This window comes from Peromyscus maniculatus, chromosome 8 (assembly GCF_049852395.1).
Source record: "Peromyscus maniculatus bairdii isolate BWxNUB_F1_BW_parent chromosome 8, HU_Pman_BW_mat_3.1, whole genome shotgun sequence".
Lineage (NCBI taxonomy): Eukaryota > Metazoa > Chordata > Mammalia > Rodentia > Cricetidae > Peromyscus > Peromyscus maniculatus.
Genome location: NC_134859.1, coordinates 94,008,920 through 94,032,253, shown reverse-complemented (window position 1 = coordinate 94,032,253; position 23,334 = coordinate 94,008,920). Strand labels below are relative to the sequence as shown.

The window sequence follows — 23,334 nt, the reverse complement described above, 5'->3', positions numbered from 1 at the left end:
ATCCTTGACAACATACTAAGTTCCAGACCAGCCTGAGATACAAGAATCTCAAAAAAAGTTTTTTTTTAAATCTCAAATAGTTTCACTTTTGCTCTTTTTGTTTTGTTTTTAAATCTAATAATGAAAAAAGTCATAAATTTCATGAACTGGGCATGATAACAAAAACCAGCATGAGGCGAAGGGCAAGGGAACAGCTGTGAGTCAGAGGCCAGCCACTGTGGCTACATTGTAAATTCAAGGCCAACCCAGTCTACACAGTCAAACTATCTCTTAAAAAATGAGGTAGGGGATGCATGTGGTGGCTCATGTCTTTAATCCCAGCACTCGGGAGGCAGAAGCAGGTGGATCTGAGTTTGAGGCCAGCCTGTTCTACAGAGTGAGTTCCAGGACAGCCAGGGATACACAGTGAAACCCTGCCTTGAGGAGCAAACAAGCAAATAAATCTGTAACATTTTGGAGTTGGAGGCAGGAAGATCAGTTCAGTCATGCTCAGCTACACAGTGAGTTCAAGGCCAGGCCAGGCTACATAAGACTCAAAAAGAAAAGGGGAAATTGATGATCAAGGGAAAAATTAAAAAAATAATAGGTAGTTAAAATGAGAATTAGCATTAAATTATTAAATAGAGTTCAAGGGCTTAAAACTCCCTCAGAAAGGTAGGAAAGTTAGTAAAATGTTCACATTAGCTTTTGGAGGGGACCATTAGCATATGCAGGGCTTAATCTTACAATGATGAAATTCACAGGCATGGCACACTACCTCCCAAAAGACACTTTTCTCCATGATGACTTGGACTCCTTGATACTTTCTAGCTCCTCTACAGGTTCTTCTCCATGAGAGTCTTTAAAATACTGTTCAGTTTCACCTGTTTAAACATGATAAAAACGAACGGTGAGTTGATACACCAGCCTGTCCTGAGTCAGAGTGAACCAATAAAGAAGCCAAACAAGCCATCCCCCTGCAGTGAATCTCCTAAAAAATGGGGAAACAAGCACAGGGCTTGCACAACGAGGTGGCCAGCCGGTTACAGCAGTGCGTTATTCCTCTGTGTGTGTGTGTGTGTGTGTGTGTGTGTGTGTGTGTGTGTGTGTGTGTGTGTGTAGGGCATTCGGGAGCTGGAGTACACAACACAAGTGTGGAGGGCAGAGGACACCCTGGGGAGCTGCTGCTCTTCTTCCCTGCGGGTTTTGGGGTGGGATTCAGGTTGTCAAGCCCGCGTGGCAAGTGCTTTTACCTCCGGAGCCTCTCCCCAGGCCCACTGTTAAAGCTAGGTTCACACATTTTACACCTCATCTGTACAGGATAGCTGAAGTAATTAAGGAAGTCAGCACAAAAGCATGATTGTGCCAATAAATTTTAGGTTCCCAGACAACAATGCCTTAGGCTAAGAGCCCATACCAGGGCTCGGATAAAAACGTCCATCTTTTGCTCTCCGCTTCCCCCAGTGACAGGATGAGTCCAGGAGATAGGTGGATGAAGCCTCCGGTGAGCAGAGTTCTGCATTCACCCCCTTTTGTCTACCTCCACATTCATGAAGGCTCATTTCAATACCATTTGCTGACACTCATGCACACTTGCTCTTTGCTAACTATTTCCACTGAACTTTCACAGTCTTTGAAAAGTCAATAGGTTGAGAGCTAGGTGTAGTGGGGCACACCTATAATCTCACACTGGCAGGATTGTGGAAGGAGGGTCAGGAGTTGAAGGCCACCATTGGCTACTCAAGGCCCTGCCTCAAAAAAACAGGATAAAACAAAAGCTTAGAGAACATCAGCAATAGAGCAAGGGGTAGAACTAAGTAGTGACCCCCAAGTCTGCCTTCCAATCCCTCATCCTTCAGTGGTAAACAATCCTAGGTCCCAGGTGGAGGCTGCCCTACACAGCTTATATGACCAATGACAGTAGACATTTGTTTCCCATTAATGTTAACTGCAACTTTGAAGAATCTGATCAGCTCCAGGTAACACTGCCAAATACACACACTTTGGAACTGTGTAAGTGAAACGCAAACCTTAGAAAATGTTGTCTACCTAAGGTGCTGTTGCAGAGAGGAACTCCGCTGCACAATTCTCCCCAGCACAACTCAACTCACCATCCACTCCCCTGAGACTATTCCTATTCCTCAGCCTTCTATTAGCATGTACTCGCATGAGAATCTCTCAGTTCTGTGCTCCTGCCCCATCCCTGTGGTGCTTTGAATAAGAATGGCCCCCATAGGTTCATATATCTAAGTCACCAAGGAGTGGCACTATTTGAAAGGATTAGAAGGATTAGGAGGTGTGGCCTTGTTGGAGGAATAATATCACTGGAGGTGGGCTTTGAGGTTTCAAAATCCCATGCCAAGCCCAGTCTCTCTTCTCTCCTTTCTCTCTCTCTCTCTACTTATAGACTAGGATGTAACTCTGAGCTACTACTTCTCCAAGACCACTCCTGCCTGCTGCCATGCTCCCTGCCATGAAATAACAAACTAAGCTTCTGAAACCGTAAGCAAGCCCCTAATGAAATGCTTTCTTTTATAAGAGTTGCCAGCCGGGCAGTGGTAGCGCACGCCTTTAATCCCAGCACTTGGGAGGCAGAGCCAGGCAGATGGCTGTGAGTTCCAGGCCAGCCTGGTCTACAGAACGAGATCCAGGACAAGCACCAAAGGTACACAGAGGAAGCCTGTCTCAAAAAACAAAAACAAAAAACAAAGAGTTGCCATGGTCACGGTGTCTCTTCACAGCAGTAGAACACTAACTAGACAGTCCCCATTGCCCTCCTCAGCCAGGCACTCATCATCCCTACTCCCTCAGTCAAGCATTAAATTGTAGGGATCACTCTCACCATTTTATTTATTTATTTATTCGAAGGGATCACTCTTACCATCTTATTCATTTATTTATTTATTTATTTGAAGGGTTTCTCCAGGCACTCATCATTTATTTATTTGTTTGTTTGTTTGTTTGAAGGGTTTCTCCAGGCACTCATCATTTGTTTGTTTGCTTGTTTGAAGGGTTTCTCCAGGCACTCATCACTTATTCATTCATTCATTTATTTGTTTGTTTATTCATTTATCCAAGCACTCATCATCCCTACTCCCTTCAGTTAAGCATTAAATTGTAGGTGTGGTGGTATTGTGTCCCCCCAATATATTGTGCACCCTAATAAAGTTATCTGGGGTCAGAGAACATAACAGCCACTACTAGATAGACATAGAGGCCAGAAAATGGTGGCACACACACCTTTATTTATTTTTTTAAATTCATTTATTTACTATGTATACAGCATGTATGACTGCATGCCAGAAGAGAGCATCAGATCTCGTTACAGATGGTTGTAAGCCACCATGTGGTTGCTGGGAATTGAACTCAGGACCTCTGGAAGAGTAGTCAGTGCTCTTAACCCCTGAGCCATCTCTCCAGCCCCAGGCGCACACACCTTTAATCCTAGCCTTCTGGAGGCAGAGATCCATCCGGATCTCTGTTAGTTCAAAGCCACACTGGAAACAAGCAGGCATGGTGACACACACCTTTAATCCCAGCACTTGAAATCTCATGTCTTGCTTGGGAAAGACACATGCCTTTAATCCCAGGAAGTGATGGCAGGAAGCAAAAGGTGTATATAAGGTATGAGGACCAGGAACTAGAGCCTGGTTAAGCTTTAGGCTTTGAGCAGCAGTTCAGCTGAGATCCATTCAGATCTTATCTATCTCTATCTATCTATCTATCTATCTATCTATCTATCTATCTATCTATCGGCAGGGTTTCTCTGTGTAGCCCTAGCTGTCCTAGAACTCACGCTGTAGACCAGGCCAGCCTCAAACACAGAGTGCTGGGATTAAAGGAATGTGCCATCACCAGCTGGCTGCTCTCACCATTTTAATTATTCTTGATCTCTTTACTTAAGAGTTCCTGCCTTGGGCTGGAGAGAAGGCTCAGAGGTTAAGAGCACTGACTACTCTTCCAGAGGTCCTGAGTTCAATTCCCAGCAACCACATGGTGGCTTACAACCATCTGTAACGAGATCTGATGCTCTCTTCTGGCCTGCAGTCATACATGCAGATAGAATATTGTATATATAATAAATAAATGAATCTTAAAAAAAAAGTTCCTGCCTCTTAACCGGGTTACTTTTTTTTTTTTTTTTGGTTTTTCGAGACAGGGTTTCTCTGTGTAGCTTTGCGCCTTTCCTGGAACTCACTTGGTAGCCCAGGCTGGCCTCGAACTCACAGAGATCCGCCTGGCTCTGCCTCCCGAGTGCTGGGATTAAAGGCGTGCGCCACCACCGCCCGGCAACCGGGTTACTTTTTAAAAAGACAAAAAAGGGCCACAATGGGTCAAGGTGCTTATTGCCAAGTCTGCCAACCTGAGTTTGACCCCCAAGACCCACGTGGTGGAAAGAAAGAACCTACTGCACATGCACACTGAGGAGAAGATGCCCACACATAGTTAAGTAAAAAAGAATATAATAAAAAGAATTTTCAAAGCTACAGCACATCCAAATACCTCCTGTTAACCCTGAGTAAGTTCCCCCTGCCATCCACTTTCAGCTTCTTCCTAACAACTCTTATGTTTTATTAGACACATTTAGAGCTGTCGCCCTGACTGAAGTACAGGATTCTTTGAAACAGTAAACATGGCATGTGGCTTTCAACCTCCTGAAGTATACACAATAGCATTTATCATGCATTACATTCAAAATGCCTGAAATAAAGACATTTCCAGTGTGCCTCTACCGCCTTTACATCTTTTTAGCTACTGACTAAACGCAGGGCACTCTGACTAGAGTCTGGAGACTGACTTCAAGTCCACAGTCTCAGCACAGGTCTCACTGACAACAGCAGAATTTGGAAGGAGGGGTGTACCCAGGCTTTTTGTTTTAACTTGTATTAGAATTCATGTTTATTACTATTTCTGCTAAAACTCTGTTTAACTCTGCAATACAAGAACAGGTCATGTATTATTCCATCCACTGCCAATAGAATCATTTATTCTTAAGTTGTTAAACTGTAGCTTCTTGCTGGATATGATAGTACATGCCTGTGATCTTAGCACTCCAGGGGCAGAAGCAGGCTGATCTCTAGAGGCCAGCCTGGTCTACAAAGCGAGTTCTAGGAGAGCCAGGGCTACAGAGTAACGCTGTCCTGAAAATCGAAACAAAACAAAACAAAATCCAAGATCACCCTCAGATACACAGTGAGCTCAAGACTAGCTTGGATTACATAAGACCTGTGTACCCGAATGTCCCAAAAAAGATATAGCTTCCTCTTCCACAATTATAAATAACAATGCAAGGAAGATTTCAAACACTTAAGTGGTCTAGTATTACTTCCTTAGGATTAGTTCCTAGATACAGAACTTATCAAAGGTAAGAAAATGAGTTTAAACTATGGCAATATTGGTCTTCATTAAAGAAATTTCACAAGGTAAGTCTGAAGTGAGTTGCTCAAAGAGTAAGATTAAATCTTCAGGCTGTCACAAAATGCCAGTTTAGGCTCAAGACTGATGACGTATCAGTTCTCCCTGCTGATGCCTCCGCAACATCCTCACTTAGGATGCCCGACAGCAGTTGTGACAGGAAATTATGGAACAAGAGATTTCATGTAATAAGAGGACAATAAATAATTCAACTATAAACTCAACTTTCTATTATTGATTAGTTGTAGTTTAAAAGCCACATCCAAGTTAGCAAAGAATATAATGGATAGACCGGCCACACTAGTGGAAGCCCATGAACTGGGGACTGGTGGCTGTGGAGCCCCCATGGGACTGGACTGGACCCTCTGGATACAGAAGATGGTTGTTTGGCTCAAACTGTTTGGGAAGCACCCAGGCAGGGGGATTGGGATCTGTCCCTGGTCTATGGGCAGGCTTCTGGTACCCGGTGCCTGTGGTGTGACACCTTGCACAGCCTTGGTGCAGTGGGAAGGGGCTTGGACCTGCCTAGGTTCAGTGAGCTGGGCTCTGCTGACTCCCCATGGGGGACCTCGATTTGGGGGATGTGGGGATGCAGGGTGGCTTGGGAAATAGGGCGGGGGTGGGAGGAGGGAGGGAGTAGAAAATTTCTTTTTTTTTTTTTTTTGGAAAATTTCTTAATAAAGAAAAATGAAAGGAAAAAAAAAAGAATATAATGGGTAGTTTCTGGCCACTCAGAACCGAAGGAACTGGACATTGATTGTGGCATTTACCAGCTGACTTGTATTAAAGACTCTGCTTCCTAAGAGCAGTGGGCAAGCTGGGCTCCACTCTTAAACTTACTTTTGTTGTGAGACGTTTCACTGATGTGCTCTGTCAGATACTCCAACAATCCATCAAATATTTCTAGGAGATTCTTGATAGATTCCTTATCCCCTTTTACTATGTTTTCTCCTAAACAGAGAAGACACAGATTTTAAGACATTTAACAAGGAAATCAGAAAGCCTCATTGTTGTGGAATATTACTTTAACTATGTAAAGGTGTGTTACACTTGTTTATACTGCATTTGTTTAACCATATAAAGATGTGTTCCTTTGCCTGCCTAAGGCATCTGATCGGTCTAATAAAAAGCTGACGGGCCAATAGCTACGCAGAAGATAGGGTGGATCTGGCAGGCAGAAAGAATATGTAGGAGGAAGAATCTAGGCTCAGAGGAAAGGAGAGAACAAGGGGAAAGAGAGGGAGACACCTGCAGACAGGCAGCTGCCAGCCAGACCGACACGGAGTAGGACAGACACAGTGAAAGAAAAGTAAAAAGTCCCAAGGCAAAATGTAGATGAAAAGAAACAGGTAAATTTAAGTTATAAGAGCTAGTGGGACAAGCTTAAGATAAAGCTGAGCATAACTAATAATAAGTCTCCACGTCTTTATTTGAGAGCTGGTTGGTGGCCTAAAAGAAAGCCTGCTATACCTCATAAACCTTCAAATGAATATATATGAATGCTGTTGGGGAATACACGTGTAAGCTAACCAAGAAAAAGCAATTAAAAATATCAAAAACATCCATTTCCTGCTGTGTGATGTATCTGAAGAAAGAAGGGGTGGGGGAGCCCGAGTGTGGTATTTAATCATTCACTGGCACATTCCTTTTTCTAGCAGCTAAGTAACAGCCTCTAGGACAGCAGTTTTCAACCTGTGGGTCAGGACCCATTCAGGGGTCTCGTATCAGATAGTTACATTACAATTCATAACAGTAGCAAAATTACAGTTATGAAGTAACAACAAATATAATGTTATGGGTGGGGGGTCACCACGACATGAGGAAGTGTATTCAATGTCACAGATTAGGAAGGTCGAGAACCACTGCTCTAGGGAAATGGCCACCAAAGGAGAAAACAGCAGAGAACTTCCCAGTAGCTAGGGAAACGGAAGAGCAGGACGACTGTGGTACCTGCTTATGGAGGCTGCACTGTGAAGTTACCATAAACAAGATGAACAACTTGTTGGGATGCTCCCATCAGGAGTCGTTGGTAACATTTATTTACTCTGTGTAGGTTGAACCATTTTTCCTTTTCCCCCTCTTCTTGAGACAGGGTCTTAGTTATCCCAGGCAGGCCTCAAACTTTCTAAACAGTAGAGGAAGACCTTCAATTCCTCCTCCTCCTCTCTCCTCCTCCCAAATGCCGGGATTACAGTCACATATCGGCATACCTGGCTTAGACAGTACTGGAGAGCAAAGGCCCTGCTTCCTGCAAGCTAGGCAAGCACGCTCAACTGATTTCTACCTCTACTTCCCAGAAGTTAATCTTTGGAAAGTCTCTAGCACAACGCCTGGCCCAGAAGAGACCACAGATAAATGTTAAGGTGGAATATTGAGAAGCGGGCAGGTAAAACATGGACGCTTGACCTCTTTAATGTCATCTAAAGTGGATTCTAATCAACAGCAAGTCTGGATGGAACTTCCCTCCCTGTACTGTCTGCCCTTTGGGAAATTATGCCGGGCATCAAAAAAGTACAGTAAAGGCAGACTCAAAACCTGTTATTTGAGAGTCTAGCCCATCTACTTTAACCATGACATAAAACAAAACCAAAAACCCGATTTTCCTCTGCTGCTGGAAAAACGGACAAAGTCTGACAGACTTTTTAATTTTTAAAATCACAAGCTAGGAATCATGTTTTCAAGTGCTATGTTTTTTTCTGGCTTAAAATCTGTGTGTCCCAAGGGCATACTCAGACGTCGCCGTTTCCAGGATGGGGAGCACATGATAGCAACCCAGCAACTAGACTGCCAGCAGAGTGCAGAGCTGCATGGTGGGGAAAGAGCTTTAACACAGAGGCAGGAAAAAGCTGCGCTTCAGTTGACCTCAAGAGGTGAGCGGATCTGCAACTTTTCATGTGCTGTGCCCAGGGCAGCTCTGTACTAAAACCTTCCCAAGCAGGTGTTTTCATAACCTTGTTCCACTATGTTTATAGAGCACAACTGCCAGCTTGTTCATGGAAACTGGGTCTGTAATCCCAGCACTAGAGAGGGGATGGGAGGAATGCCAAGTTTGAGGCCAATCTGAGCTAACCAGGGAGACCAGTGGTTTTACACCAGGCTACAGTTTGAGAGTCTGTCTTTAAAAAACAACAACAAAAAAGCTGGGTGGTGGTGGTGGTGGTGGTGGTGGTGGTGGTGGTGGTGTTGGTGGTGGTGGTGGTGGTGGTGGTGGTGGTGGTGGTGCTGCTGCTGCTGCTGCTGCTGCTGCTGCTGCTGCTGCTGCAGCACACCTTTAATCCCAGCACTTGGGAGGCAGAGCCAGGCGGATCTCTGTGAATTCGAGGCCAGCCTGGGCTACAGAGTGAGATCTAGGACAGGCTCCAAAACTACAGAGAGAAACCCTGTCTCGAAAAACAAACAAACAAACAAACAAACAAACAAAAAGAACCCCCAAAACAAAAAAGGAGCTAGGTGTGGTGACACACAGCTTTAATCTCAGCATTATGGATGCAACTGGATCTCTGAGTTCTAAACCAACCAAGGATACAAGTGAGGATCTGTCTTAACAAACAAACCAGCAACTGTCCTTACTCAGATGATAAAGTAATTCTACTGAGTTGCAAGAACAAGAATTAAAATATAACAGTGTATGGCTCTTGTCAGTTTATTAAGAAATATAAATGACCTATCTTAACATTTAACTCCTTGGGGAGTAGTGGCAAATACCTCTGATCCCAGCACTCAGGAGGCAGAGGCAAGTGGATCTCTGTGAGTTCAAGGCCAGCCCGGTCTACAGAGTGAAATCGAGGACAGCCAGAGTTATATAGAGAGAACCTGACTCTAAAAAACAAACAAAATAAAAAAAGAACAGAAAAAACATTTACCTCCTTGAAATGTCCACTCCTTTTTTGTGATTAAAATACACTGTGACGTTTCTACGATGTCCCCTGTCACTAGCTTGAACTCGTTTCCTCTTACTCTCACCCATCAGTCCCCAACTAGGAACACACGCCGTATGCTTTGTTCTGAATGCAACACAGTGTACCCTAGATTATTTAGGAAGAAGCTTTCAAAAATAGTTTATATCAAATTGTGTCTGTGTCTGTGTGTGGTGCTAGAGACTGAACCCAAGGTCCCCTACCCTCGAGGCAAGCACTCTACCAATTAAATTACATCTCCAAGTGTTTTAAAGAGATAACACGGTTCAAAATTAAATTAAAAAAAAAATCTTGGGGGCTAGAGAGATGGGTCAGGGTTAAGAGCACTGACTACCCTTCCAGAGGACCTGGGTTTAATCCCCAGCACCCACATGGGAGTTCTGCATGCTGGCAAAACACCCATACATACAAAATAAAAATAAATTATCCCCCCCAAAAAATAATTAAGTTTTAAGCCAGGCGTATTGGCACACGCCTTTAATCCCAGCACTTGGGAAGCAGAGGCAGGTGGATCTCTGTGAGTTTGAGGCCAGCCTGGTCTACAAAGCCAGTTTCAGGACAGCTAGAACTGTTACACAGAGAAACCCTGTCTCCAAAAAAAAAAAATTTTTTTTGTTTAAAATTGCTCAAGAAAAATTCTTATCCCCTTTTCAGTATCCATGATGGTCTTGTTTGATGCTCATGATGAACCGTGTTATCTCTTTAAAACACTTGGAGATGTAATTTAATTGGTAGAGTGCTTGCCTCGAGGGTAGGGGACCTTGGGTTCAGTCTCTAGCACCACACACAGACACAGACACAATTTGATATAAACTATTTTTGAAAGCTTCTTCCTAAATAATCTAGGGTACGCTGTGTTGCATTCAGAACAAAACATACGGCGTGTGTTCCTAGTTGGGGACTGATGGGTGAGAGTAAGAGGAACAAACAGAGAAATGTGTTTCTTACATATTCTTCTAGAAAGTCTTCCTGAATGCAATCAAGTACATACAGATTTTTTTCCACATTTGTTCTAACAAATGTAGCATGTGCTATTATCATCAAAAAGATATATTCCTCTAATGCAGTATACACTGAAGATTGTCTTCTGTAATGTGAAATTGTATATTAAGAATATCCTCATCTGGGCAGTGGTGGTGCATGCAATCCCAGTACTCAGGAGGCAGAGCCAGGCAGATCTCTGAGTCTGAGGCCAGCCTGGTCTACAGAGGAATTCCATGACAGCCAGGGTTACACAGAAAAACCCTGTCTCAAAAAAAAAACAACAAACTACTACTACAAAAAAAAAAAAAAAAAAAAAAAATTCAAAAACACATACTCCCAATACTTTTCCAACCCAGACTAGCACAGACTTAATGTTCAGTTTTCCAGGGCTCTCATGGCACACTGATTGTTGTAGCTCAGTCTTAGTTTTCCTGTTAGGACTTGGCTAAACAATAGCTAAGACTCTAACATTCAATTAAAATATATAATTATCTGATGGGTAAGTATACACTAACCTGTTATGTGAGACAAGCTGACCTGAAGGTAATCCAGAGCTAGTGAATCAATCACTGCTTGTACATTGTGGGCATCATCTTCTTGACTCCTGGAAATAGCTATGAGGTCTGTGGGGGAGGGAAAGTCGCGTCATTTTAGATCATTTATATTTGTCATATATATGTGTCTGTGACTAGGCTTGTGAATAAAATCCACTGCTACAAAACAACTCAAAACAGGATTTATAGATCTTAAACTCTATGTGCTAGAGTCTGTACTGATTGACTATTTATTAATTTGAACTTATTTTTCAATACTCTATATATATAAAATGGTTGAATATTTTTCACCCAATGTATGAGTATATTCTATGGATGCACCATATAAAGGAATAAACAGAGGTCCTTATATTCACGGCATTAAGATAGTCTAATAACAGCAAGACTGGGTATGATGACACATGTCTATAATCTCAGCACTGGAGAGATTGTAGCTGCATTATGAGTTTGCAAGTACACTGGTCTATATGACAAGACTTGTCTTAAAAAAAAGCAAAAAGATACTAAACCCCTAACTATGGGCTGCTTTCCCCAATCAGCCAGGCACAATGCTTTTAATTCCAGCTTTCGGGAGGCAGAGTACAGCCTAGTCTACATAGCAAGTTCTAGGTCAACTGAGGCTATATGGTGTGATACTATGTCTCAAAAAACAAAACCAGAATACCAAACCACAGCAGGTGTCCAAGTAGTCCTCTTTTATATGCCCTATCTGGGAATAACTGTATAAAGGCTAAAGTACAGAGGAGATTATGGAAAGATTTTAATAGCAAGGCAAGTGTTTCCTCTGGGTGGAGCTGTATGCACCTTTGATCCCAGCACTTGGAGGTAAAGGCAGGTGGATCTCTGAGTTTGAGGCTAGCCTGGTCTACAGAGCAATTTCCTGGACAGCCAGAGCTACACAGAGAAACCCTGTCTTGAAAAAACAAAACAAAAAGATGAACCCTAGATAATTGAAACTAACATCAAGGTACTACAACCACAAGTCAGACCATTATTCTAGAAAATGTGGAGGACACTCATTCAAGTTAACAGTGGGGAGAGCGAAAGGACACTAATTTTATAGCAATTCGTGTTTATCAATAAGGGACAAAGAAGCAGTAAGGAATCTAAGGAAAAGGTTAATGGAAGACACACAGTGATTTGGCCCCTAAAAGAAAAGGAGCAGTCACACTAAGTCACATTCATTGACTGTCTTCCTAGTAAATTAGGTTAACAAAGTAGAAACAGCTTTTTTTTTTTTTTTTTGAGACAGAGTCAATGTAACTTTGGAATTCTCTATGTAGACCAGCCTGGCCAGTACACCCACTGTAATGTTAATTCTTATCTATAATTAGTAGTTAAATAGACTCAACAAATTTCCAAGACCCACTCAAATTTATAACCTTGAAGGTAGTCACAGAAATAATGACATTAAAAGGCATGAATGAATTACATGGGATTGGATTAAAAGGGGATTAACTCAAATAAATGCCAAACTATTTAATCATGGCTCTTATTGTGGGTGAGGTCCATAATATACTAATTAAATCAACTAGTGGCATAGTTGGATAGAATTAAGATGTTGAGCAGGCGGTATTGGTGCTCGCCTTAATCCCAGCACTGCATGCTGGCAAAACACCCATACATACAAAATAAAAATAAATCTCAAAAAAAAAAAAATTAAGTGTTAAGCCAGGCGTGGTGGCACACGCCTTTAATCCCAGCACTTGGGAGGCAGAGGCAAGTGGATCTCTGTGAGTTCGAGGCCAGCCTGGTCTACAAAGCAAGTTCCAGGAAAGGGGCAAAGCTACATAGAGAAACCCTGTCTCGAAAAACCAAAAGAAAAAAAAAAATGCTGAAAAGGAAATAAAATTCTATGTCAACAGAAACCCATGGCCTAAAACATAACCAAAATTATTCTCAATTTTCAGTACCCTTACCTGGTACCTTTTCTCCCAAAATGGATTGATAAAGTGCAATAAAAACATTAGCATCACAGTCTTCAAGTTCGTGTATCCTCAGATGTATGTGACATTTAAAAAGAAGGTTATTGGCAATTGTTACCCATTCTGTTGGAGAAGAAGGTGGGGGAATCAGTCTTCAATAGCAATAGAAAAAGTCACATATACATTTAAAAAAAAAAGCCATACAAGCATATACATTGAAAACTGTAGAAGATAAGGACTTTGTCACTAAACTTCAAACACTCAACTGAGCAAAAATTTTCAAAAGATGTATTTAATTTCTTGGGATGCCTTCCAGTGGTAGATCCTACACAGTCAAAACTATTGTTCCAACCCAACTTTACTCTTGCAACCTAAAATCCATCTACCAGTATTTTTATACTTACATGGGTGTTTTTAGTTACAATACATTTATAGGTAAGCAGGAATGTCGTAAGACAGTTGTAAATGATAATCTGAAGTTGCCAGAATCTAACGGAGGTGGCTCCAAATTCCCAGTTATCTTGTGTAAGTTAAGATCTCTCTGGTGCCCAAACAAGTGATTGATTTAGGCTGTTAGGAACTGGAATAAGGACAACACCGACACTAATGCATTTGTTAGTTTTCTTTTTTATTATACTTGATGTAGACGAAGGTAAACATGAGGAAACCATAAACATATCGCTAGGCTCTGAATTAGCACATTAGTAATACTGCTCCCCGTTGTTTTTTGTTTTAAACAGCTCTTACCCTCCCCTATAGCGCAGGACCAAGTTTAAGGGTTTCAGCAATAATCTCGAAAGCTTGAAACACCTGTATCCTGAAATTATTGGGTATTAGAGAAGGCACGTTAGAACTGGACACATCTCCAGTATGAGATGGACAGATATTCTGGAGACAATAGTCTGAATGTGCCATGCCCGTCATGCCTCCCTCCCGATGCCCATTTCTCACGGCAGTCCAAGCCATGACAACCATTTTGTATGCTGTCCTGGTGAGGAGGTAAGCGTCCTAGACAACCAAGTCAACTGGCTTTTCAAAGCCAGTACTAGACAAAATCGGTTACTCTGGAGGACATCAAAAGATCTTATGAGTGCTATGCCTCAAAAAAAAAAAAAAAAACAATACATGTCCCACGAAATTCGGGTAAGAGAAGGATCCTGACTGCTCTGTGAAGACAGGATGCGGGTGTTCCAGACTGGCCAAAGAATTGCTGTCAATCCCAACTCTCCGTTCCACGCCCAGACACCCCAAAAGGTCGCGAGGCTGAGACCCTAAATTCAGAGACCCCACCCCCGGGACTGTGACCACTGTCCGACAGTCACGAGCCTCTCCAGAAGCCCAGACGCGGTCCAGGTCGGCCCGAGGCCAGCTGGATGCTGCAGGCCGAGACTCACCGGCCTCTGAGCTGGCCATACTGCCAAGAAAGGTCGCGGCCGGACTCCCGAGAGCGCGGGCGACGGTGTCCTGGAAGGGCCGAACCGGAGAGAGCCGAGGCGGGGAGGAGGGGGTGGGAACCAGAGAGCGGGGGGGAAAGGAGGGCAGGGAGAGGGAGGGACGTTAAAACGGCTCCTCGCCGCTGATTGGTCGCCCGAGGAGCGCTTCCTCTGGCCGCACGCGCTCCGGCGGCCGTTTGCGGGCTCTAGACACCCTTCCCCGCGGGCTAGATCCCGCTTCAGGGTCCTCAGGTCGGCGGGGCCAGGCAGCCAGGTCACCCAGCAGCCCGGCCGATCTCCCCGGGGGCGCTGGGGCCGCGCTTCCGGTGAGTCCGCGGTTAGGTATCCCTCCGCCGGTCCCCAGCGAAGAAGAAGTAGTGCGGCCCGCCGGGCCCCGGGCGCGACCACGTGACGAAGGCGGGCTCCGCCTCCCCGTCGTCTTCGGGAATGGGCGTGGGGGAGTCTGGGGAGACGTAAACATCTTCAAGCGGAGGCTGCGAGGCGGCCGGCGCGGGCCATCTTAGTTAGTGACCGCCTGGGCCACCGGGGCAGCGGCTCGCTTGAGGTGTGGCCAGACGAGAGAAGGCGGGGTGGCGGTCCAAAGAGTGCGGGCCGAGGCGTGCTCGTGGTGTCACCCTGTCGTGGAGTGGGGGGGGGGAGGTGACAAACGGGCGCCTGTGGTGGGGGGGGGAAGAGAGCGCCCGCGGGGGGGAGGGGCGAGGACATGGCGGATTCCCGAACGCCAGCGGGCGTTGAGGCCTCCAGCCGCGCGGGGGGGGGGCGGGGCGGGGCGATGAGGTCATAGAGCGGCTCCCATCGTCCTTTGCGGCGAGGAGGCGGGCCAGACTATAAAACGGGCCGCCGGGACGCAGCCGGCACCTCATTCATTGCCACCGGTCCTCGGGTACGCAGCTCCGGCCTCGTCACCGCCCTCCCTCCGCCGGTGACGCCCCCGCAAAGGCTTGGCCGTCGCCGAGGCCTCCTCTCCGCGACTCGTCGCAGCTGGATTCCCTTTCCGCCGGGTCGTTCCCTCTCACCGCAACCATTGACGCCATGTCGAGTTATTCCAGTGACCGAGACCGCGGCCGGGATCGAGGGTGAGTGTGGCGAGGGACCTGTCAGGCCGAGCGAGCCAGCGGGCGGGCGAGCGGGCGGGTGGGGGATGGGAGGGCGGCGCGGCAGGGGCTCGGGCTCCCAACCGACCGACCGACCCACCCGGGGGATTTCTCTCTCGAAGGGGGGCCCTGCCTTTTTCCGATTTCGGATATCCGACTAAAAACAAAAAAAGCCTTTTAGAGGCGACGTTCTTGGTAAGGGGGCGCAGCCTCGCTTTTTTTCCGGGGTGGGAGGACCGGGACCCGCGGCGGCCCCGGAGCCCCCGCGGCTGGCGAGAGGAGCCCCGGAGGGCCGTGTGGAGCGAGCGAGGGGGCGCCGCGCCTTTGAGAAGGCGGCCCGAGGCGGTGTTCCGAGCCGCCTTCCGGCGGGGGTTGGAGGGGCCCCCGGTGTTACCGGGGGGTAGGGGGGTCGCTTTCGAGGCCATCCGTGCCCGGTGGGGTGGGCAACGTCGGCGGATTCCGCCATGCGGCTGAGCCGCGGCCACAAAATGCCGGCCTCGGACATGGCGGCGGCGCCTTTGTTACCCCGCCCGGCGGAGGCGCTCAAAATGGCAGCGTCGAGAAAATGTGGCGCAGAGAGAAATGCGAGACAAAGAAGGAAGCGCCGCCCCAGCGGGAACGCCGCCCGGCCCGGGACTCCTCCCCCGGTTGTCGCCGGCTCCTCCTCTTTTTTTCCCTCGCGTTATATAATTTTGCTACCTTGATTTGTAGCGCTTCCGCGGTTCGCGGCGTTACCCCAAAACGCGGCTCGCCGGCGTGTGCACCCCTTTCTACCCTGCCCGCGACACCCTCCTCATTCTCCTGCTCACATTGTCTGCGCAGTCCCGTTATTCTTTTAACATCGATTCCTTTGGTCGAAAACACTGGCAAAAATAACCCTGTTAAGCTCCTCCCTTCTTGCCCAGCTCCTAGACTCTTAATTCCTAAGCTTTGTGGGGAGAGTATATGGAGTCTCAAGCTGTTATCTGTCCTTGTAATCTGAACTTGAGACGTTTGGGCAGTTTCCGACCTGATAAATCCAGGCTGTTTGTTTGGCCTCAATAAGAGGGTGCTTGGGGCTACAGTAAAGAAATAGTGTGCCAGTTGTGGCTGTCGAGAGAATGACAATTGGGAGGGATTCCAGAAATGAAGTTTGGCTCGGTAGCAAAAGCCATTAAATAAAACGTGGGTGTAAAACTCTTTCACGGTGTGGGTTTTCCCCCATAGATTTGGTGCACCAAGATTCGGAGGGAGTAGAACAGGACCCCTCTCTGGAAAGAAGTTTGGAAATCCTGGGGAGAAACTAGTTAAAAAGAAGTGGAATCTTGATGAGCTGCCCAAATTTGAGAAGAATTTTTATCAGGAACACCCTGATTTGGCAAGGCGCACCGCGGTGAGTAATGTGGCTTTTACTTGGGGTAACAGCTTCTACTCAATTAGATGGAAACTAACATACCTTGCAAATGTCTTGATTTGAAAAGTTATTTGTGGTTTAACTTCCAGTGTCCCACTGAATTTGTTACTGAGCTATAGGAAACTTGTCAGTGTAGCTGACCGAAGTTTGAGACAAATGATTTCTTTTTCAGCAAGAGGTAGATACATACAGAAGAAGCAAGGAAATTACAGTTCGGGGTCACAACTGTCCAAAACCTGTTCTGAATTTTTATGAAGCAAACTTTCCTGGTAAGGACTAATTCTCATCATCATCATTTTCATTTGTTCCCTCTTTTTGCCTAAAATTTTTTTTTTTTTTGCTAAAATGGTATTATTGGTTACAGCAAATGTCATGGATGTGATTGCAAGACAGAACTTCACTGAACCCACTGCTATTCAAGCTCAGGGCTGGCCAGTTGCTCTAAGTGGATTGGATATGGTTGGAGTAGCTCAGACTGGATCTGGGAAGACCTTATCTGTAAGTTTAGGAAAACTTGGCTATTCTGGGAGAGGTGACCTGGGTAATCCTTTTTAAAGCATTTTAATACAATTGCTGCTGTTTTTATTCTTCATCTCCAATAGTATTTGCTGCCTGCCATTGTCCACATAAATCATCAGCCATTCCTAGAGAGAGGTGATGGGCCTATTGTAAGTATATCTTGTAAATTTTTTTGGTTGTTACAGTAGAGATTTGTAGACTACATAACACACCCAATTTGCTAGAGCTGGTTTGACTTTCATAGAGGTAGAGGACGGAACTTGAGTTTAAAACCTAGTGCTGCCCAAGGACAGTAATAAGCTTGATGCTTGTTATCCAGTCTGATGACTGAGTTCAATAAGTAAATGTAAAAGAATTCTCTTCAATCAGTGTCTCTTTATCCTAAGCGTAGTGGTCCATGCTTATAATCTCAGTACTGTAATCCCAGACAGAAACTGGAGGATCCAGGAATTGGAGACCAGCTTCAGTGACAAGGCCTTGTCTTAAATTAATTAAAAAATAAAATCTTGCCAGGCGATGTTGGTGCATGGCTTTATAATCCTAGCATTCGGGAAGCAGAGGCAGGCAGATCTCAGAGTTCCAGGCTAGCCTGGGCTACATACAGAGTGAGTTCCAGGAAAGGTGCCAAGCTACACAGAGAAACCCTGTCTTGAAAAACAAATAAAGTAAAATCTTGTGTCAATCTGAATTGAATAGTCAGCACAAATCTTAACCCCAAAAAGACACAACACCCTAGTATCCTATTTTGTACTAGAAGCGCATTTTATTTATATTTTTTTTCTCCCCCTTAGTGCTTGGTGCTGGCACCAACTCGAGAACTGGCCCAGCAAGTGCAGCAAGTTGCTGCTGAATACTGTAGAGCTTGTCGCTTGAAGTCTACTTGCATCTATGGTGGTGCTCCCAAGGGACCACAGATTCGTGATTTGGAAAGAGGTATATGATCATTAAGGGGGTCTCTGTTACTAATAGGGAGAAGGTTTTACATACTATATTTACATTTACTCCTTTAATTAAAGGTGTGGAAATCTGTATTGCAACACCTGGAAGACTGATTGACTTTTTAGAGTGTGGGAAAACCAACCTGAGAAGAACAACTTACCTTGTCCTTGATGAAGCTGATAGGATGCTTGATATGGGATTTGAACCCCAAATACGGAAAATTGTGGATCAAATAAGAGTATGTATCCTTATGTTCTTGTAAAAATCAGTTCTAAGTTTACTCTTAGTTTTGCAAGCTAATTTATTTCCCTAAATTTTTTAGCCTGATAGGCAAACCCTAATGTGGAGTGCAACTTGGCCAAAAGAAGTAAGACAGCTTGCTGAAGATTTCCTGAAAGACTATATTCACATCAACATTGGTGCACTGGAACTGAGTGCAAACCACAACATTCTTCAGATTGTGGATGTGTGTCATGATGTAGAAAAGGATGAAAAGTAAGTTTAAATTTTAGCAATTTGAGGAAATCTTGCTTATACAACAGAGTAGTTTTGAAAGATGTCTTAAAATGAAATTTAGTGTGGTATACATTCTTTTTAAGATCTGTTTATTGGGGGATATAGCTTGGTAATAAAGCACTTCTCTGCCTGACTGGTGAGCAAAAAAGCTGAAGAGTGTGAACCTAGCGACCACGCAAGCACACCAAGTGGTGTGCCAGTCTTCATAGATATGTTCTTTGGATGGTGTGCTTGCTAGAACCAACACTTCTGTAAAGAAAGAAAAGCCGTGGGTCATAAGCTTTCCTGAAGGACCAAGAACAGAATCAATCACCTTAGTGGTTTAATGGGCATGTGTTTTGTATTGATATACATTCAACTGTTTCACTAAGCACATACAATTTTTTTCTTTATCTTTAGACTTATTCGTCTAATGGAAGAGATCATGAGTGAGAAGGAGAATAAAACCATTGTTTTTGTTGAAACCAAAAGAAGATGTGATGAACTTACCAGAAAAATGAGGAGAGATGGGTATGTGGTTTCCTGCATCAAGGCAGACTTTAGAAAAGGGCAAAAGTACTTTTATCAGAAGCAGGGAGTTGTGTGGGTATCCTGTGCTACAGTATAGGTAATCATTACAAGCATTAATTTCAGGGACAGTGTAGTGGTAACAGCTCAGGCATATGCTCAGTAGGAGAGCTGTAGGGTTAAATATTGGTAGATTCTGCCTTCAGGTTTTAAAATGTGAGTGCACTAATAGAACTTGTTGATATAGGTGGCCTGCCATGGGCATCCACGGTGACAAGAGTCAACAGGAACGTGACTGGGTTCTAAATGGTATGTATTTCAAATAAGATGAAATTGGTTTGTAGCATGGCAACATTTGCTTGGAATCATGATCTTTTATGTGTATGTTTTTGTAGAATTCAAACACGGAAAAGCTCCTATTCTGATTGCTACCGATGTGGCCTCCAGAGGGCTAGGTTAGTACAAACTCGAATTCATGGCTTGGTTTCCCAGAAGATCTCCATGTAGTTTTTTTTAAAGAAAGTTTATTGCTTTCTTTAACCTCTGCATTTTTTCTAAGTTTTTTTTCACATAAAGGTGCAGTCTTTGTGGCAAGGCCTAGGCATGACAATCGGAGGACTCGAGGGGGATGGAGGACTAGTGATCGGCTGGCTGCTTCCAGTCGATTAGAGAGGTGAAAAGCTGAAAGTGTGCCAGTAATCTTCAAAGGGCAGAACATACCATCTCTGCCCCATAAACTGTTCTCTCCGGGGGAAAAAAATGGAAGTTACCTCACAGTTCACTGCCGTGGTATTTCATCTGTCCCATGCTTTGCATGATTGCCATGGTACAGCATTGTTTCAAACTGTTCACTGTGATCTGTGGGTCTTTGAGTTTCAGTGAGTTTGCTGAAATGTCGAAGAAATATTTCCAAACTTCAATGTTCAATGAAATTTTTGTTCAAGTTTGAAATGGAGAGAGCAGCTTTAAAAGGTACTAAGCCTTTTACAAATTGGTGAGTACTGGCACATGAGACCTAGAGCAGGATCAACTTCTCACACATAGTCAGTGGGAAAAGAAAGTGCCTTGAAAGTTCCTCCCTCACCTACACAGTAGTCGTCATGTCGAGACCTGCCAGAGAGAGACACATTCTCAAGTGAATCCTGGCTTCTTGGAAGTGCTTGCCTAGACGAGACACAGTGCATTAAAACAACTTTTGGGGGACAGGTATGTTTTTCTTACAGCTGCAGTTGTAAGGTCTTGGCAAGACGAGCAGTGTGGCCAGAATTTTGAACTTCTGATGAGTGTAATGCAAAGGACCTTGTACATTTTTTTTTAGAGGTCCTCAAAAATGAGCACATGAAGAGGTTGCTGTGAAACTTTTAAGTGGCCCTACTGCGCAGAAGCATTCAGATGTCACTTGATGATCTGTAAGGGGACTTTGCCAATTTGGGAATGTGCTGAGGAGAATACACATTCCCTCCATAGGCTGTCAATGGGCGGGTGATAACTCAATACAGCTGACATGTGCTTTTTTTTTTTTTTTTCCTGCCCCACCCTCTTTTTTTTCTACCTCAATGGTATTCCTACAGGAAATGGATAACCATTTTAACTGTATTTTTTGCAGCCCGTACCTTCTTGGGAATACAATTGTCTAACTTTTTATTTTTGGTCTGGCTGTTGTGGTGTGCAAAACTCCGTACATTGCTATTTTGCCACACTGCAACACCTTACAGATGTGGAAGATGTGAAATTTGTCATCAATTATGACTACCCTAACTCCTCAGAGGATTATATTCATCGAATTGGAAGAACTGCTCGCAGTACCAAAACAGGCACAGCATACACTTTCTTTACACCTAATAACATAAAGCAAGTGAGCGACCTTATCTCTGTGCTTCGGGAAGCTAATCAAGCAATTAATCCCAAGTTGCTTCAGTTGGTCGAAGACAGAGGTTCAGGTAAGAGATGTTACAAGTAGTTGGGGTCACCTCGTTGTCTACAAAGTATTTTAAATGGGATTGGAGGGGTAAGTAGTTCATTTTGAAACCTAAGAATTCTAAAAACCCAGCATGAATAGAGCTAACTCCTGTGTTAGCACATTTAATGCCATAGATAAAATTGACCCATTTTCACTTACTTTTTGACAGGTCGTTCCAGGGGTAGAGGAGGCATGAAGGATGATCGTCGTGACAGATACTCTGCGGGCAAAAGGGGTGGATTTAACACCTTTAGAGACAGGGAAAATTATGACAGAGGTTACTCTAGTCTGCTGAAGAGAGATTTTGGGGCTAAAACTCAGAATGGTGTTTACAGTGCTGCAAATTACACCAATGGGAGCTTTGGGAGTAATTTTGTATCTGCTGGTATACAGACCAGTTTTCGGACTGGTAACCCAACAGGGACTTACCAGAACGGTTATGATAGCACTCAGCAATATGGAAGTAATGTTGCAAATATGCACAATGGTATGAACCAACAGGCATATGCATATCCTGCTACCGCAGCTGCTGCGCCTATGATTGGCTATCCAATGCCAACAGGGTATTCTCAATAAGACTTTAGAAGTATATGTAAATGTCTGTTTTTCATAATTGCTCTTTATATTGTGTGTTATCAGACAAGATAGTTATTTAAGAAACATGGGAAATGCAGAAATGACTGCAGTGCAGCAGTGATTATGGTGCACTTTTTTCGCTATTTAAGTTGGATATTTCTCTACATTCCTGAAACAATTTTTAGGTTTTTTTTGTACTAGAAAATGCAGGCAGTGTTTTCACAAAAGTAACTGTACAGTGATTTCAAATACAATAAATGAAGGCAATGCATGGCCTTCCAATAAAAGATATTTGAAGACTGAATTAAGTGGAAATTGTACTTTATTTTACATATATAATGTCATGTAAAACTTGGCTTAGATAGTATGATTTGGGGGGATTTTCTTTTGTTTTGGTGTTTATTTTTACACAAAAACTAAAGTTGACTACTTGCCATTCTTTGATTTAGGACTTAGGTGAGGGAATCAGAGGCCCTTAAGATATCTCATATGGGAAGAATTTTAGAGACAGTGGATTTTTATAAATTTGTCAGTAGCTTTCAGCATCAGGGATATAATATGGTGACTGTTCTTTTGCAAAACAGTTAAGTGATGACATACTTTATTCTGGCTTTTGGCTGTATTGTTAACTTCCAAAATATACAAAGCTGACAGACTGTTAACCCCAAGAGCTGTGGGCTTTGTCCTTAGTGCAGCTTATTTTGTAGGGTCTAGTCCTCACCAACTTGCCAGGGTTCTTAAAGCCAGACTGGCAGTCAGGAATGTCTCCACATTATTTCAGGGCATTTTAGAGGTCTTCAGATTGTAGACTAGTCAGTACTCCGACACAAGGAGGAAAACCTCAAAAGTAACCAAGTCGGGCAACATACCAAGAGTTCTAAAGATGAGATAGAGATGTACTTACTGCTAGAAAGATCCAGGGGATAGCCATAGTTTTAAGTGAATTTCCCAACAGCTTTATTTCAGAATGGCTATCAGTAGATCTAAATGTCTTCCCAGAAAATGGTGTGTTTTGCCCAGGACAAAAGTCCTAAAGGAATTTGATTTTTTTTTTAAAGGCTTTGATGTTAATTCCTTATTTATAAAATGTAGAACAAATTAGAATGTGCTGGGGGTGGGAGCTGGGGTTAACAGCGAATATTTTCCAGGGCTGATACATTGAAAACTGGTTCGTCCTCAAGTACCCTGAGTGGTGTCCAATGGCATGGCTAGTCAAATTCATGATTTTTAATTATAGGTAGATTGGAGCATTTATTACATACTTTACTGTTCAATGTCTTAATGTGGGCCTTTTATTTTGTAAATATTATGGAAATGATTGTGGGGCTTGGAAAAAAATACCTTTGAAGTTTTAAAAGACAGTCCACTTTTTAGCATGTGTGTTGTGTCCAGCCTGTGGTTGTCTTAACTAATAAATGTGGTTTTTCTCCCCATTCTCTCCTTCATTTATTTGCGTAGACCATCATACCTGGGGGTTTGCAGCCCCCCACCTTCCCCACCCTAGCTGTCTGGGAACTTGACACAGACCAGACTGGCCTTGAAATCAAAGACTGCCCTTCCTGAGTGCTGGAACTAATGATTTAAGGAGTGAACTACCACACC

The 23,334-nt window shown here is 44.0% G+C and overlaps 2 protein-coding genes across 3 annotated transcripts in view; one reads left to right on the top strand and one right to left on the bottom strand.

Annotated features, from left to right (window-relative positions):
- The window catches only part of Cep95 (centrosomal protein 95), a 31,398-nt gene extending 17,097 nt beyond the window's left edge, over positions 1-14,301 (bottom strand). The window contains 5 exon segments of the mRNA XM_076577729.1: positions 758-863; positions 6,235-6,345; positions 10,811-10,918; positions 12,769-12,897; positions 14,169-14,301. Coding sequence (XP_076433844.1) covers positions 758-863; positions 6,235-6,345; positions 10,811-10,918; positions 12,769-12,897; positions 14,169-14,187 — 473 coding nt within the window. The 5' untranslated portion in view covers positions 14,188-14,301.
- Ddx5 (DEAD-box helicase 5) lies at positions 14,298-23,165 on the top strand. Of its 2 annotated transcripts, none has more exons than XM_006970493.4 (14): positions 14,298-14,533; positions 15,120-15,304; positions 16,529-16,694; positions 16,888-16,984; positions 17,080-17,213; positions 17,318-17,383; positions 18,026-18,167; positions 18,251-18,411; positions 18,496-18,668; positions 19,089-19,199; positions 19,444-19,505; positions 19,592-19,651; positions 20,912-21,136; positions 21,326-23,165. In XM_006970493.4, the coding sequence occupies exons 2-14, from the start codon at positions 15,261-15,263 to the stop codon at positions 21,730-21,732; spliced, it is 1,848 nt and encodes a 615-aa protein (XP_006970555.1). In that variant the 5' UTR covers positions 14,298-14,533; positions 15,120-15,260; the 3' UTR covers positions 21,733-23,165. The 2 variants fall into 2 exon arrangements, with proteins under 2 accessions (XP_006970555.1, XP_042138935.1); XM_042283001.2 differs by lacking the exon at positions 14,298-14,533 and adding an exon at positions 14,573-14,772.
- Positions 23,166-23,334: the final 169 nt, after the last annotated feature.

What these genes read in the sequence shown, in the direction of transcription:
- Ddx5 (XM_006970493.4), top strand. Translation starts at nt 15,261, where the DNA reads ATGTCGAGTTATTCCAGTGACCGAGACCGCGGCCGGGATCGAGG. An exon ending in AAATTGTGGATCAAATAAGA is followed by an intron (nt 18,412 to 18,495) that starts GTATGTATCCTT and finishes TAAATTTTTTAG; the next exon opens with CCTGATAGGCAAACCCTAAT. An exon ending in TGTGGCCTCCAGAGGGCTAG is followed by an intron (nt 19,652 to 20,911) that starts GTTAGTACAAAC and finishes AACACCTTACAG; the next exon opens with ATGTGGAAGATGTGAAATTT.